At 42.5% G+C, this 16,254-nt stretch overlaps 1 protein-coding gene across 2 annotated transcripts in view; it reads right to left on the reverse strand.

Annotated features, from left to right (window-relative positions):
- Positions 1–16,254, reverse strand: part of ttc27 (tetratricopeptide repeat domain 27) — a 172,286-nt gene that overhangs the window by 24,406 nt on the left and 131,626 nt on the right. For both annotated transcript variants that reach the window (XM_080448617.1, XM_080448616.1), the window contains 3 exons: positions 8,476–8,703; positions 3,453–3,563; positions 2,215–2,267 (listed from right to left, as the gene is read on the reverse strand). In XM_080448617.1, the coding sequence (XP_080304743.1) occupies positions 2,215–2,267; positions 3,453–3,563; positions 8,476–8,703 (392 nt within the window). The remainder of the gene's footprint in view (positions 1–2,214; positions 2,268–3,452; positions 3,564–8,475; positions 8,704–16,254) is intronic.

Here is a 16,254-nt window from a genome sequence, read left to right on the forward strand (position 1 = left end):
TCTCATTATGTGCTAATCAACCTGAGTTTGATAAATCTGGAATCATATTGGAATCAGTAGGGCACGGGGAGGCACTAGGTTATTTGCTGTTAGTGTGTATACTGTATGTGTTCTGAATATGTGTGTGTGTGTGTGGTGTGTGTGTGTGTGTGTGTGTGTGTGTGTGTGTGTGTGTGTGTGTGTGTGTGTGTGTGTGTGTGTGTGTGTGTGTGTGTGTGTGTGTGTGTGTGTACATTCTTTTGTTTAAGTGTGTACTGGATGTGTGAACAAGACAGAGAGCGAAAGACAGAATTTAAGGAAAGACGGAGGTTTATGCAAAAACAATAGCCACAAACAATGGCCCGTATCTGTAAAACACCCCTGTGAGTGTGAGTGTGAGTGTGAGTGAGTGGGTGTGTGTGTGGAGTGAATCAATCAGCTGTGCTGCTACTGATGTTGTGTTTGATGAATCTGTTGTGATTTACTGTACAATCTGCCTTCCACAGGAACAGCTGGCACCACATTCAATACTGTCAAGCTGAATGGAGATCTGGTGGCTTTTGGAAGAACTTGAGGTGTATCTGTGTGTGTGTGGTGTGGTGTGGTGTGGTGTGGTGTGGTGTGTGTGTGTGTGTGTGTGTGTGTGTGTGTGTGTGTGTGTGTGTGTACGCGCACGAGTGAACATATTCTCCGACAGTGAAGCTGAACTCCCGTCAAACACGCGACCGGAGTGACATTTCCACTAGAAAAGCAAAAAAGCGTTAAATGTCTCTCCTCCTCACCATAAATGCAAATCAGCTGGCAGCCAGTGAGATACTGGTCGAACTGGAAACTGTTCAAATTAAAGGGGAAGGTTTGGCTATGGAACACTTTCTGACCAAACAAAGCAAGAGAGAATAAAAGCATTGAACATATTTTATGGAGATTACTACCTCCATGCATACCTGACGTTTTTCATTTCTTTAACCATGTCATTAACCATGCACATCAAACTGTGATTGTATATACTTGCTGCTATTTTTATATTATCATTATTATTATTATTCATTTTATGCCGGATATGTTTTCCACCTGTGCAAGAAGCATTTCTGCCTCTCGTATTCCGGCATTAATACATAGCTATTTTTAATAATGCATGCTATTTTTTATATGTATGTTGGACTTGTATATTTGATTTGTCTGTGCCTTTTTCTTATCTGACTTTATTCTCTTATCTGACTTATCTGTTTTATTCTCTGTTCTCTTTCTCTTTTATCCTTCTGTGAATTCATAAAATCTCTGTGAGCGTGCTCGTCAGAATGTGTATCTGTCCTTCGCATATTTTGAGAACCAGCCGACCGATCAACTGCATATGTCAGTGAGGATAGATTAGCGTATACTGATGACATCAGGGAACGCCATATATGGACATAAAAGGGACAAGGACAGACAGATAAAGATGTATGAGTCTACATAATACTGTATGCACTTTGAGATTTGTTTCAAATGTTAAGTGCATAATAAATACTATATATATATATATATATATATATATATATATATATATATATATATATATATATATATATATATATATATATATATATGGGCATAAAAGGGACACAGGCAGGCAGACAGAGACAGATAGATACAGAGATCTACATATATGGGCATAAAAGGGACACAGGCAGGCAGACAGACAGATAGATAGATACAGAGATCTACATACAGTATATGGGCATAAAAGGGACACAGGCAGACAACAGGTAGAACAGGTTAATGGAAGGGGCATGCACGACTTTGCATCGTGCCTGTTGTTCCCAATTGCCATCGTTCCCAATGGGCATCGGCTTAGTACCTGTAATCTTGTGATGTGACAATAAAGTTGATTCTGATTCTCGATTTTACAGATGTCTAAGCAGTGAATGCTGCATCCAGTAGAATTCATGACATCATATAGAGTACCTGGTTGTTTCCTGTCAGATGTTGATGTCTGTGTTCTTTTGCTTCGTTTGTCTTCCGAAAATGTTTCGTGGCCAAACCATGAGCCGTGTAGCATAAACTGTTGTCATGTGCATGGCGTGGAAAGATTGATTCATTTTACGCTTATTTGCCTTCCTAGTGGAAATGTCAGTCTAGTGGCGTGCTGTCTTTTTTACGTTGACACACACACACACACACACACACACACACACACACACACCTCTATCACATCTAAACAACCTGCCCTCTGAGACAAACATTTTTTTTACTCACTTCTTCCCGAGGCGAATGAAAGCCGTGGAGAGGTTGTTCCAAGCCTCTGCATTCTGATAATAAAAAAAAAAGAGATGACGCAATGTAGGAGGAGGAGGACAGAAAAACACAATTTAAAGTTTACACACAAGTAAGCACAGGGGGTTTGTTTAGGAGGCAACCGCTGGAAGAATGACCAGGGGCCCTACAGGCCCCATCGAGCACAAATGGGTTCTGCCGAGTGGTCCGCTAAAGGACATTGGCTTACCATGCCATGCGCACACGCACACACACACACACAATGGGTCATTAAGCGGGATTGGAAAAGCTGCTGCAGGACTGCAGGCATTGTACACAGGTTACGGGGAAAAGGGAGTGGACTTGAACCTGTGTATTTGTGTTTGTGTGTGTGTGTGGTAGAACGGGTCAGTGCATGAGGGAGTTAGGGAGGACTACATCGTTGTTATGTTCGCCCGGTGTACAAAATGCTTGTCCTTTCCTTCATTATGGGGCGGCAGTGGCTCAGGTGGTAACCGGAAGGTTTCCAGTTCGATCGTGGGCTCCCCCAGAGTTAGTGTCGAAGTGTCCTTGAGCAAGACACTGAACCCCTAAGAGACCGATAACTGAGTCCCACCCGACAATGGCTATTGTCCAATCCTAGCTTAGCAACCGTTGCTACTTAGACAACGCCACCATTCTACCTTAGGAGTCCATATAATCTACCACACACAAACACGATAACTAAGAACATTAATAACACCAACAGGATACCAGGTGAAACGTTGTTCCCTGGTAATTCCATTTCCACACACACACACACACACACACACACACACACACACACACACACACACACACACACACAGAGTCCGGGAGAATGACACAGCTCACCGGCCCAGGTGATGGCAATAATACTCTAATGATTATAATAGCCCAGCGACTGGTCTACTGCTACCGATGGGCAGGTTGGTGCCTTGCATGGTTTCCTCCGCCGTCTGTTTATGAATGTGAGTGTGTGAATGGGGGAATGTAATGCACATTGTAAAGCGCCTTGGATAAAGGCGCTATATAAATGCACCATTTACGATGTACCTACTGAAACTGGTGTCTGTGTGTGTGTGTGGGGGGGTACTTAATAATAATTTAGTACTTAATCATTATTGTATTACTGTATAATTGCATATACAGTACATGAAATGTGTCCTCTGCATCTACCCATCCTATAAATATTAGGAGCAGTGAGTGCTGTTTGTACTTACATCCGGCTCCAGTCTCACACACCACTGGAAGGCTCTGGCTGCACCCACATAACGCTCATTGCCGCTGTCCAGGGCTAGGTAGGCACAGCCTAGGGAAAACCACACCCCCAGCTGACCACACACACACACACACACACCAAAATGTCAGTCCATGCATAAAACATCAGCATAGTAAAAAAGAACAGTACAAATACATTATTAATACCCAAATCATTTGCTAGAAAAAGATTTACTGGTAATTTACTGTAAGTGCAAATCTGTAAGATTTACTGTAAGAGTGAAAATCACAGGGCAAACAAATGACCCAACTATTTGATCACATCCGTATCAACATATGACAGCATGTGCTTTGCCAGGTTGACCTGTCGCACACAAACCCGCTTCTCCCCCCCCACCCCCCCCCAGTACAAAAACATGCACAGCTTTTCTGCTTTCTTAAACTCCTGCTAAGTGAAACCTCATCACCGCACGTGGCACAGGAGAGAAATATATAACGTAGGAAAAATACTAATAATACTTAAAAGAAAATGAAAAAAAAGCCTTAAGAAAATGTCTCTGTGCGCTCCACCCGTGGACGAGTACAGGGGAAAGTTTTCCTTGGGCGGTCGCCCACCTGTCAGACACCCAGAGTGACAGCGCTGGCTGGGGGCCCCTGGCCCACTGACTGACAGGACCCCGTTTATGCAAATCAGCCCCACTGTCAGTCTTCAGGAATGGCCTCTTTCCTCCCTCCCTCAACGTCTGTCTGTCTCTTTCCATCTCTTTCACTCTCACTCTCTTTGTCACTGTCTTGTTTTCTCTCTCTCTCTCTCGCTCCTCTCCCCGTTTCATTTGGTCTCTGTTTCTCTCGACAGGTCTGACAAGAAGAGACAGAGAGTGGCTTCCGTTTGCTCTCGCAGCAAAGACCGGTACTTTACGTGTGAGGTAGAGAGAGCAAGCGAGTGAGAGGCAGAGAGGGAGAGAGAGGGAGAGAGAGAGAGAGAGAGAGAGAGAGAGAGAGAGAGAGAGAGAGAGATTTGTGAGTATGCGCTTTGTGTCTGCAGTGCGTGTTTATTAGGCCCGTGAACACCAGCATCATCATCTGTATTATACCAAGTCAAAGCGTTAGCCCGGCTACCGGAAAGCCTCTGTAACTCCATCAACAACACTGGGTGCAAAATGAAAGTGCAGGTCACCGTGGCCAAACAAGTTAACCCATTAAGACCTGAGGCCGATTCTACAGATGTCTTCTAAATCCTTACAGTTTTCTGAAAAGGTTATGTTACTATATGAGTGGTGCTCAAACTTTTTCATGCCCTGGAACAAAATATTTTGAGATGGGGGTCGGCGGCCAAAATTATGTATTTAGCAGCCGACCTCCATCTCAAAATATTTTGTTCCAATGACCCCCTGAAGCAAAGATTTGAGTAGAAAAATTGCTTTCAAAACTATATATATTCAAAGATTTGCAAAAATTTTCAAGATTTTTCAAAAATAGCAGATCTGCGTGCCGTGCTATGAGCTTGTATATCTGCTATTTTTGAATAAAATAAAATAATGGTTAAAGTGGTTGAAATCTAAAATGACACAGATGCTTTCTCGGTTTTAATGGGTTAATTTCTGACTTCCTATTAAGGGATGACTCATTTAATTAAGTAAAGACAGAGGCCAGGAGAGTGCAGGACAACAGGAAATCAGCTCACTTCCCTCCACTTTCCAGAGGGATACTGAACCAAACACCCCTCCCCCTCCTCCTCCTCCTCTCTCCTTCATAGGACACCGCCCCCCTACCATGACTCAATGCCACTTTCACTAGACGTACTCCTCGCTCCCCCTCTCCGTTACTGACACTTGGGCTGCAACTATTGATAATATTCTTAGTGATTATTCTATTGATAACTTTTTTGATTAATCAAATAATCATTAAGTGCATTTTTTTATATATCAATAAAAATGTATAGATTTTTTTAGAATGAACTAAATCAATTAGTCTTCTTCAGACTACTTAATCCCTGTTTTATTCGTACAATGGTGTCATGCCAAAATAGCAAAAATAGTCGATCTACAAGCTCACAACATGTTGCTTTTTTCCGTTTTTCTTAGCGCCTCCCCGTCTTTCAATTCCTGCTCTCACCTACTGTACCAGTCTCCCCATCCCAGGTCAGTTTTTACAGCACAGCTCTGTAGGAGGCCAACCGTCTAGAAGTGGGTCTCAGGGCATGCTCTCCATCCATTGTAACCCTATTTGACATAAATTAGCTTATATCATTTGAAAATACTAAAACCAGATTGTATTTTGAAGTATTATTTGAGAACGAGAGCTTTTTATCTGCAGTGTATCGACATGCTGACGTCACATCAGATTACTTCTGCAGTCCGCACGTCTTATTGACATCTGTTCCTGGAAATGCTATGAATATTTCCAGCTTGTCGGAAATACTGGGTAGTGTTGTCAAATGATATTATCTCATAATGTCCAAAATCATAAGGTTACAATGGAGATGCCCGGGAGAAGGGACACAGCTTTGACAGTGACGTTGCCATCTGGTCTACATGTCATAAATGACTGATGCCACAGAATGGCCACATGAAGTCTGAGATCCGTTATAAGACCCCGTCTTTTGGGTTTTTGCTCTATTGCTACAGCCCCCACCTTTCCTTCATTGTGACCTCTCAGTTTTCATCCTACAGTACATATTAATACATTCCTCCTCTCTTCCCTCCCGTCTCCTCCTTACCCACTTCTAACGTATTTGTGTCTCTCCTCCTCCTCCTCTCTCCTCTCCGCTGTCATCTCTGCAGGTTGCATAATTTTTAAACCCCTCTCCTCCAAAACACCCCCCCCTCTCTCGCTCCCTCTTCCAAATCTTCGTTCCCCACCATTCCCTTTCTGTCCAATCATCTCCTCCATTGTGCTCTGGCCTCAGTCAAATTCTCAGGGTTAATTTACTCAGACCCAGATGGGTCTTTTCCATTGGTACATTTTTTACACTCTCACATTTACAGTCAGTGTGCAGAGGCTGCAGCCTGGTTGACACATGTGAGATAGAAGCAGACTTGGGTAGCGACAAAATCCCAGACACCACTTCCTCAGAGCCTGAAAATCACGTATGTGTGTGTTGCCTGTGATGTGATGTCTGTCTGTCTGTCTGTGTGTGTGTGTGTGTGTGTGTGTGTGTGTATGTGTGTGTGTGTGTGTGTGTGTGTGCATCGTCTGAAATGTGTGTTGGGTTACATATCTGCCCTTTCAATGCACTTCATCCGATTTATTTAAATAAAATAAATAAATAAACAAATCTCCCAAATTATTTGTTTGTATTTTCACTCATCTGCCAGAAAACTATGTTGTGAACTACGTTCCTCTGTGTTTTCTTATTGAAAAATAATCTATATTGGAACACTGCATAGTGTTGGCATTTATAAATAATGGCTCACTGAAATCCAAAAAGGATTGTTTGAATTAGATGGAAATGACTGTTGGACTGCTGTTCCGTTATGCTCTCAGCAATGTTTGCAAAGATTTAGCCTTTTGGATTTGATAAGAGTGTCTAATGAATATTGATTGTACTGCTGCACCATATTTCAATGTGTATGAGCAAATGAGCTGCAATATATGTGTGTGATGAGAATGTGCATTTGTGTGTGTGAGAGAGCTAGAGAGAGCATAAAAGACGATGAGGGTGGGAGAGAAAGATGGATTAAATAAATAAAGAAAGGGTGTGTGTGTGCATGCGCGTGTGTGAGACTGTATGAGGAAGAGAGTGCTAAAAAACAAGTTACTGTATACCACAGTGTGAGTCGACCTTGCATTGTGCATACATTTATAGTAGGGATGATCATTTACAGTTTAACCGTTAGATGACAATAATAATTTTGATTGAATACAGTACTATCAGTTAAATGGTTACATTTGTATTTATATCGTCTCTGCCAGGCCCGACGGCTGAAGGCTGGAGACGAGGTTTTGGCTCATGTCCGTCCGTCCGTGTGTGAGCGTCTGTCCGTCTGACTTTGAGCAGCTAATCTCCGGCACCGCTGGACTGATCAGCGTAAAACTTTGCATGCACATGAATGTGCTCTGCCCCACATTTTTCAAATCGCCCTCATGGTGGCGCTATAACAGGCCACTTCATGTCCTTGGATCATGGCACAACCCATCCAAGCCACGCCCATTTGCACCTGATACGATTTTCAGCCATTTAGCATTTTCTTCAAAACACACTTTTTGCTACTAGTGCTACACATTTTGTCCAAAACCCAACCAAAATTTGTGTGGATAATGTGTACCAATTTACTTGGTATACATTATCTCTGGAGTCATGCGATTAAGATGTATCATTCAGATTTTTTATATTCCATTCTGATTGGTTATGACTGACCTCCACATTTAGGCAACCTGACCTGGCGAACACCTGTGCTCCGAGGAGCGCACTTTTCTAGTTTTGAGTGATTTTGTTGGGGAAGGTACTTTGTTCCCCCCTAAAATGACGGCCACATTATGAACCTGCAAATTGCTTTATGATTGCTGCCTTACACACGCAACACAGAAAGATAAGGAACCTTGCACACTTCAGTAAGTTGAAAGGCTAATCTGTGATGCCATAGGATTTTAATGTCAAAACAATGTATTTTTGCTGACTAAAAATTGCTATAAAATTATGATCGGAATTAATATTTTAGCTTTGCATCAAGAATTGCATGGCTTGATGACTGAGACAATTACTACAATTGCTACACACGACGCACCACGGCATATCTAGTAGATTGTGGCTACCGGCCAGAGTAGAGGATGGTCTCTAATTTACTCACAAAAGACTACCATGCATTTACCCGGATGTGGTTATACTGGGTTCCTGTAGCAGTTTCATGACTGCAAATTCAGTCCTGGTGGGTGTTAATTTGGGACCGGACATTTGAGTCACACACATTCGTCCATTCTAAATAGTACATTAATCGGTTAGCGGTTATTGACCGCTAACAAGGGTCGGTTATGTATTATTACATTATTCATCCAGGTTCTAGTACAGTAGCTCAGTGTCTGTACCTGTAAGGGGTTGACGCGGACAGACTGCTCGAAGCAGTCCACGCACTGCTGGAACTCCTTGTTGCGCAGGTGCAGTAGGGCCTTGGAGCGCATGGCACGGGCACTGCGCCCACCCGAGAGCTCCCACGCCCGGTCAAAGTACTGATGCTCCCTTAAGACACTTCCCAGCAGACAATACAGACTGGGAGTCTCCTTCTTCTCCAGCTCCCGCCGCAGGATCTCCTCTGCCTGACACACACACACACACACGCACAAGATACCACCATGATCAATAATCAATAACGTCAATATATTGCTTTTTACATTTAGTTTGTTTATATTTTCTCCAAAGGAACGATACCGAACTTACTGGAATAATTGAGTACGTGTTGGCCAAACACGAGTGTTAACAAACCTTTGACAAAGAATAACAACACGATGAAGAAACAGTGTTCAAAACACTTTACCTACAGTATGACATGGCCAAAAAAGGGATGCCAGGTTGAACGTGATGACGGGAGGTCCAAGACCAGAGAATGAGGAATGAGAGAGAGAAGATTTGTGAAAATAAGATGGGTGGGACAGGAACAAATAGTTTGAAGGAAGTAAGGGGGGAGACTTTAGGAGAAGAGGGTATAGTGGTGCATTTGGGCCAAGAAGGAAGAACATGAAAGTGTGGATGGAGGGGAGAGAAAGGCAAAGGGTCAGAGAGGGATTATGGGGTGGATGCTGCTGATGTCAGGAGAGGAGGATGAGAGAGAGGGCAGTGGAGGAGGCAGTGGAGCAGAACAAGCAAAGGGGAGCAGGAAAGAGTGTGAAGAATGGAAAACGTGATGTAGAGAGAACAAAAAAGTGTTTTTAAAAAAAAGTGTACAACTGTGAAGAGAAAGTTAGGAACAAGGTTTGAGAGAGATGAAGGTTTGCAGTGACGAACAGATGACCTGAAGAACAAGTGCACTTCATGGTCCTTACACTAGACTGGTTTTTGACTACCCATAATACTTAGCGGTTGAAACTCAACCTCAAATCAAACAAAAGCAGTGATTCCCTTGTAGCAAATTGTTCAGGGCAAACCAATGCTAACATATACAGCTGCTCTCCAGCAGACACAATTCCCAGAGAGTGAAAAAACTGCTGTAGGCGTAGAACAATGAGTCGACTCAAAATCTTTGAGTTGAGATTGTGACGTGTGCCACTGCTGTTGGGGTCAAGCCCCCTGATCAATATTCTCTTCACTGTACATCTACTGTACCAGGCAAAAAAAAAAAAAGCAGGACCGGACTGGGACCAAAATTCGGCCCTGGCATCTTCGCACAGATAGCAGATACTCTACCGCAATTTTCCGCATACACCAGCCTCAAGCCAGATCTCCTAGCCTTCCCAATTGTCAGGCTCACCTGCCGCCTATGGGGCCAATCATGTGATGTCTCTCTCAGCTCTGTGAGCCGGTGCTACTGAAGGATTGGCCCTCTCCACTTAGAGGCCACCCAGCCCAAACATTACCGTAACTAATAATTGATAATTGGGCCGCGCAACCCGGAAATTACCGTAATGATTATTATTATTTTTTTGGCCCAGTGGCCCAGTGGCCCAGCGGCCATATGCCCGGTATGCCAAATGGCCAGTCCGCCCCTGGCAATCAGGATGGAATATGACATATCTGAAATCATCTTGATCGTATGCCTATAGAGATGTATTGATTTGCATGAGGTTTGCATAAAATCTGGTCATTTTCCACACTGCATTGGCACACAGAGGGGAGAAATCCAATCAAGCTTTGAATATTTCACGAAATTGAATAACATTTATGCGTGATGAACGTCCCCGCATGTGTGAATGGATTCTCTGTCTGCAGAGCAGGGGCAGGGCTGTTGGTGTGAGGTTAACTATCCCTTTGGTGCTGTGCAGAGGTGCTTAAAACCATGTGCCAGTGTCAAACATCCATTTCTCAAACTTGTGTTTTGGACTAGGGCTATTAACCACACGAACAATAGCTGCCCAAGTCTGAGCATGTCATGATGGGAAACATTCCGTGAAAAATATTCCTAATTTGATGTACATTATACTGTATATTATATATGGTTTTAGCGGTCAACTTAAACCCTGGCTGTGCATGCTATGCCTTGTACTACAACGTAAGTAATGAAACTCCTTTTTTTTGCATGAAGACACATGTCTATGTCATACAGTATGTGACTTGGTATGTGGTTGGACCATAAGTAAAGTAATAGTGTGTGTAGTAATGCCAATATGGACATCAAGGTCAACCAAACACTGTTGGTAAATGTTAATGCACTATCTACTGTACAGTAGATAGCCTTCTGAAATTTGCACTGCTGAACCAAGTGAACAGATGAGTGATCTGCACTACTTGTGCACCAACACAAAACTTGTGCTGGAGGCCATTTCACTTTTACATTATGTTTGTAAAATAAATTATCAGCATTGTGCTGTACAGTAAGTGACAATGCATTTTCCAATTAGAGATTAATGATCGATCAATCCACAGACCACCCAACCAATATGATCATTGAAGATGATGCAATGCTATTGTAATCCAGGACTAAAAAAACAAGTATGTCTGTGTGCGTTTCCCACTGCGTATCATTGTGCATTCCTTTGATTGGTCTACACACTGGGCGGAGAAGCGAAGCGCATCAAACCAAGACAATCTCACATACCTATTACGGCTGTCATTCAAACCATGTTACCATTTGTCAAGTCGTGGAAATGAAAGTGAAATTGTGGAAAATTCATGTAAACAATAAAATGAATAGAAATATAATTTGCTGTTTTTTGATAGATTTATTCAGCTGCTAGGTTAGGCAACAACAATGCAATGCTGTCTGTTTGGAAGAAAATTATAAAGAAAACAAATTGAGCTGAAACTGGGGGAAAAAAAGGCTTATTCTATGTTTTCAAAGGAGCCTGAAAGTCCAGTCCGAAGAAAAGATGTCTGTGTTGCTATAATAATAATAATAAAAAATAAAAAAAACAGACAATTTTGCAGATAACAAAACGAGGAAGGAAACAGAGACAGCAAAAGTTTAGACTTTCTTCAGTATTCCTTTCCCGTCTCCACCTCATTGGCTTTCTGCGGTGTGCCTGGTTCAGACTCATACATTTAGAAAGTGGAGTCGGGGGGGGGGGGGGGGGGGGGGTTGGGGTGTTGCAGGAACAGAGTGATGAGAACAGAAAGTTTTTGTCCAAAAAGGAGAGAGAGACGTGGTGCTGGACTGAAACCAAGTCCAGGCCCCAGACAAATGGATTGCCTGGCTATTCTGTTCCCCGTGTTACATGGAGTGTTGGCCGCCCCTCGGCACCACATGGTTTAGGAGCAGAGGACTTTTATTATTGAGCCGAATGCACCTGGGTAATCAAATTGGGAGAGACAAAACAAGCTGTAATTCAATAAGGGAGGCCCCTGCAGCACCGAGTCCCACACATGGGGCCTGGGAGAGAGGGGGAGTGTGTGGGACAAGTCCAGGTCAATCCGCCTCACCTGGAAGACCGAGCACGAGGGGCAGCGCGTGTGTGTGAGGCAGCGTGTGTGGAGGAGTTCTAATTCTACTGGAAGTGTTCTATACCACTTGCATCTCTGTGCTTATATCAGCTAGTAGGGAAAGCGGTTTGCTCTGTGTAGTGCATGCTGTGAGTGCTTGACTGCTAGTTCAATAAGCAGCATATTTGCTTGTGTACTTCATGTACTGTATGTGTATAAATATAAACATTGCAATGCGCCGTGTTATGAGCTTGTAGCTGCTTGTATTTTTGCCAATTTTGGTGTTTAACCCATTAAAACCGGGAAAGCATCCGTGTCATTTTAGATTTTAGCGTTGGCTGTTAAAAAATAGCAAGATATACAAGCTCACAGCGCTTTGTGCTGCACTGCGAGCTTGTACATCTGCTATTTTCTAACACTTTTAAAAGTCTTGAAAGTGTTTGAATAATTTAAAATTTTTCAGATGGGGGGGAGGGTCCGCGGTCAAGTATATATCAATTTGGTGGTCCTTGGCACGAATGGCATTTGTAGAATCGGCCTCAGTGGTTTAAATCCCCAAAATCACTCTTATGGAGGCTCCTATATTGCCATAACTAAAAAGCAAGTGCGAGTCTGCAAACACACACTGGGCTTCACCTGCTTTACACAATGCATTAAATATATATGGACCCTATTAAGAATTAATACACTGCCTATATTAGGGGGGGCAGTCCCTGATTAAATCACATATTTCCATGGTTACAATCTATATTACAAAAATCCACATAGTATGTCTAATCTAAGTCTCCAAGTCTTTTTCTAGTAGTAAGAAAATCCAATTAATGCTAATAAAGTCATTAGCATTAATTGCAAATCCAGAAAAAAAGAAATACTGTAAATCCACCTGCTTTCATTAGGGCTCCATTGCTGCTGCAGTGGACTTTGTTTTAATTGTATTCATACGTACTACAGCACTCGTGTTGAGTAGTATTCATACGTACAGCACAGTGTTGAGTATAAGCACATTCACAACCTCTTTATTAACCACTTGTACTGTATATACTTTGTTACTTACTATATACTTAGTTAGTATAGTCCCCAAGGGGTCTATATTAAGGCCCCTCCTTTTCTCTCACTACACCAAATGTCTTCTCTGAAAATAGCCGATCTCCAAGCTGAGCAGCTGACAACTCGTCGCAATTGTAGAGCTCCCCAAATAGGGATCTTAGAGTTTATGTTGTTACTATACAGTATATTAGAATAAATGTGCTGGCCCAGAAAAACCATAAGGTAGAGCGGAGCCTCCATGAAGATGATCACAGACTATCCTCAGTCACTTATGAGGGGTGTTACAGAGGCACAATCAGGGTTGCATTGCTCATGGAGGAACCCATTTGACCAGGAGCACGCGCAGGCACACGCATAGATTTAAAGGTTTCATGACGTTCAGTTTAACCACACATTAAAAGTATTTGTCATGGTCCTTCAAACGTGTATAGAAAGTTTTAACAAAAAATTCCACTCCATTGATCCATGGCAGGTGTTTTTCTCTCACATTTCTAAAGCCTTTTCAACTGCAATGAAAAAAGAAATCTTTGCCTGCGGGTGTCGCTGGTGAGGGATTTTGCCTGTCAATCATCGCCTCTGCTCCGCCCCCCCCAAAGGAAAGGATAGGGGAGGGGAGGGGCGAGGAGGAGAGTGGGCGGGATTAATCGGCTGTGACCTCACTGCCGAAGGGCCAAGCTCAGATTACTTTTCAGCCTAATTATTCAGAAAACCCCAGACCACAGAAAATCCACTGAATGTTTTAAGTTCAGATTGTTTGGGTGTAATTGAGGTCATAAAACCCCAAAAAAAACATAAAAAATAAAAAAAGGGAAAATGAATGTCATAGAACCTTTAAAACAACTTTAAATTCACACCTCAACAAAGTTTCGAAAGGCTCCCTTTCACCAGGTGGATTAATATAGGAATGAGCCTAGATGCATATCAATTGTCCATTGTGTGACCTGTAGTGTAGGTGTTAAGCGACGTGCGCGTCACGTCATTAAAATAAGAGTGCTACCACGTTCCAATTCAGCATTGCAACACTGGGCACAATCACCCCTAGTCAGCGGTCTGTTGAAGGTAAAGTAGTGTCAACGGTCTCTAAATGTAACGGTTATGATAAATGAGGCATCATTGTGTCTGGATCTGAACCGTTGCACAGAAGAGTGCAAGGAAGAAAAGACGGTAACAATGTGCTTGTGACAATTCCTCTAACAAGGCAAGATTCACAATGGTTAGATCTCAACTGAGGTATTTTATATCAAAACAAATTAACCTCTCAACAATAGACAATTACTGAAAAGATTTGTTTGGTAAAATAGCATAGAGAATATTGAAAATGCACCTTTGTAGTGTTTTCAGATTTAACAACATATTCTCATTAGAAATAAAAAGTGACTGCATTTATTTTTTGTGTGTATTTGGCCTCAACCGGAAGTGAATTTGGTTCTGACGTGGGTAAATATTATATTTCCTACTACAAAATGTATGAATAACAAAACAGTGTAAATCTCGATTTAAAAACAGTGCTTATGATTTAATTTTGCTTACATTTCATAAATGAGACCCAAAGCAAGTAACAGGCAAAGACTAGGCTCATCTAACCAGAATGGGTGACTAGCCCATTAAAACCGGGAAAGCATCTGTGTCATTTCAGATTTTAGCGCCGGATTGTTTTTTCTCTGGGCGACGCACACTGATACCGTTTGTGTTTACAAACGGTCAGACGATAGATCATAATGAATATACATTTTCTATGACCAGTTGAAAAGGTAAAAAAAATGAAAATCGCTGGTAGTGGGCAAACACAGACAGAAATAAGTCTGGCAGTGAATGAGTTAATGGGCTAGTGAATGAAACTAGATATTACTGATGATTTACCCCTCCTGCTCGGCCGGGAGGTCGAGTGCTCAGGGTCAGTGACTGAACAGACGAAGGCTGACCACCTCAGAGTCCATTCCCACTCTACTGTGATATGTGAGAATCTGAAGCCTGGATGAACCAGATGGCCATTACCTCATGTTTCTGGAGCTCATCCTCTCAGCAGCCACGCTGGGAAAAAAGTGTCTGACAGCACCACTCCACTTGGCACAGGCAAACAGTCGTCTGCACCCAAACGTCTGCCACTGTGGGGCATCCTGATGGCTAACCGCAAATATAACATCTACATGTTCTTGGTTTGAATGTGGTTTGCATTTTACACATGAAATGGAGTGAGGCTGGAAAATTGGAAAGAGTACACAGCAAATTCTGGAGTGTTAAATTAACACAACTTCTGCACCATAATGTGTCAATAAAGTCACAGCACAGGAGCGCTTAAAACGTTTTAATCTGGCCTCACACAGTGTGAATTCAGACTTTGCGCCGGTACCTGAGCTCATTAAAAGATAAAAGGGTCTTGTCATATGGTTCTACAAGGAGGCCTGTGATGTACTCAAGTGCATGGATAAGAATATGTGATGTTATTTTCTCCCTCAGCTCTGTGTGAATAGGGCAGTATTCAATTACAGCTCTACATGGGCAGCTTGGAACGAGGTAACGGTGACACTTTACTTTGGCTGCTTATTGTTAGTCTAAAGGTGCTTGCACCCTGCGTGGTTTGGCCATCTAATACGTTCATTACATGTCACACGGCAACGGGGGAAAAGGGAGAATTGATCATCCCCCTAGTCACACTGTGAATTGAGTCTACAGTATATGTCACACTGTGAGACGAGAATACAACCTATGTCAGCCAATGTATACCAGTGCAATGTTTACCTCAATAAAACCAACTAAAAAGAAAACAAAAAAGAAAGGAGTGAAATTTGGACTCAGACTTTACTTGCCAGACTTGGTTGGTAATTCTCCAAAGGGAGATTTTTCACAAAACTGTTTGCAACAAGACTAGCAGACATTGATTTATTCCCTGTGATTTAACACCTGTAAAATAGCTGCAGTAATCTTTTCTGTAAAACTAGTTTCTGTCAACACAAACAGTGACCTTACTGCACCTTCATTTTTACGTGCTGATAGCTGTTATAACGGTCTCACATTGACTATAGTCGTGGCATAGTCACGACACAGACACATTTTCGGTCACTGCCAAGAATCCATATGGCTGTCCATGACCTTGACACACTGAATGAGAACAACCAAAGATGCTTACAGCAAACAATTTTGCCTCATTTATGCTTAAATGTGGAAATGTGGTCAAACTTGAGGCAAGCTGAACTGAAAACTGAAAGTGTACTTCAGTGTGTACCTGACTAAAAGAGAGAGAAAAGGACAGT

The sequence above is a fragment of the Gymnoscopelus braueri genome, assembly GCF_963280865.1.
Source record: "Gymnoscopelus braueri genome assembly, chromosome: 14".
NCBI classification, from domain to species: domain Eukaryota; kingdom Metazoa; phylum Chordata; class Actinopteri; order Myctophiformes; family Myctophidae; genus Gymnoscopelus; species Gymnoscopelus braueri.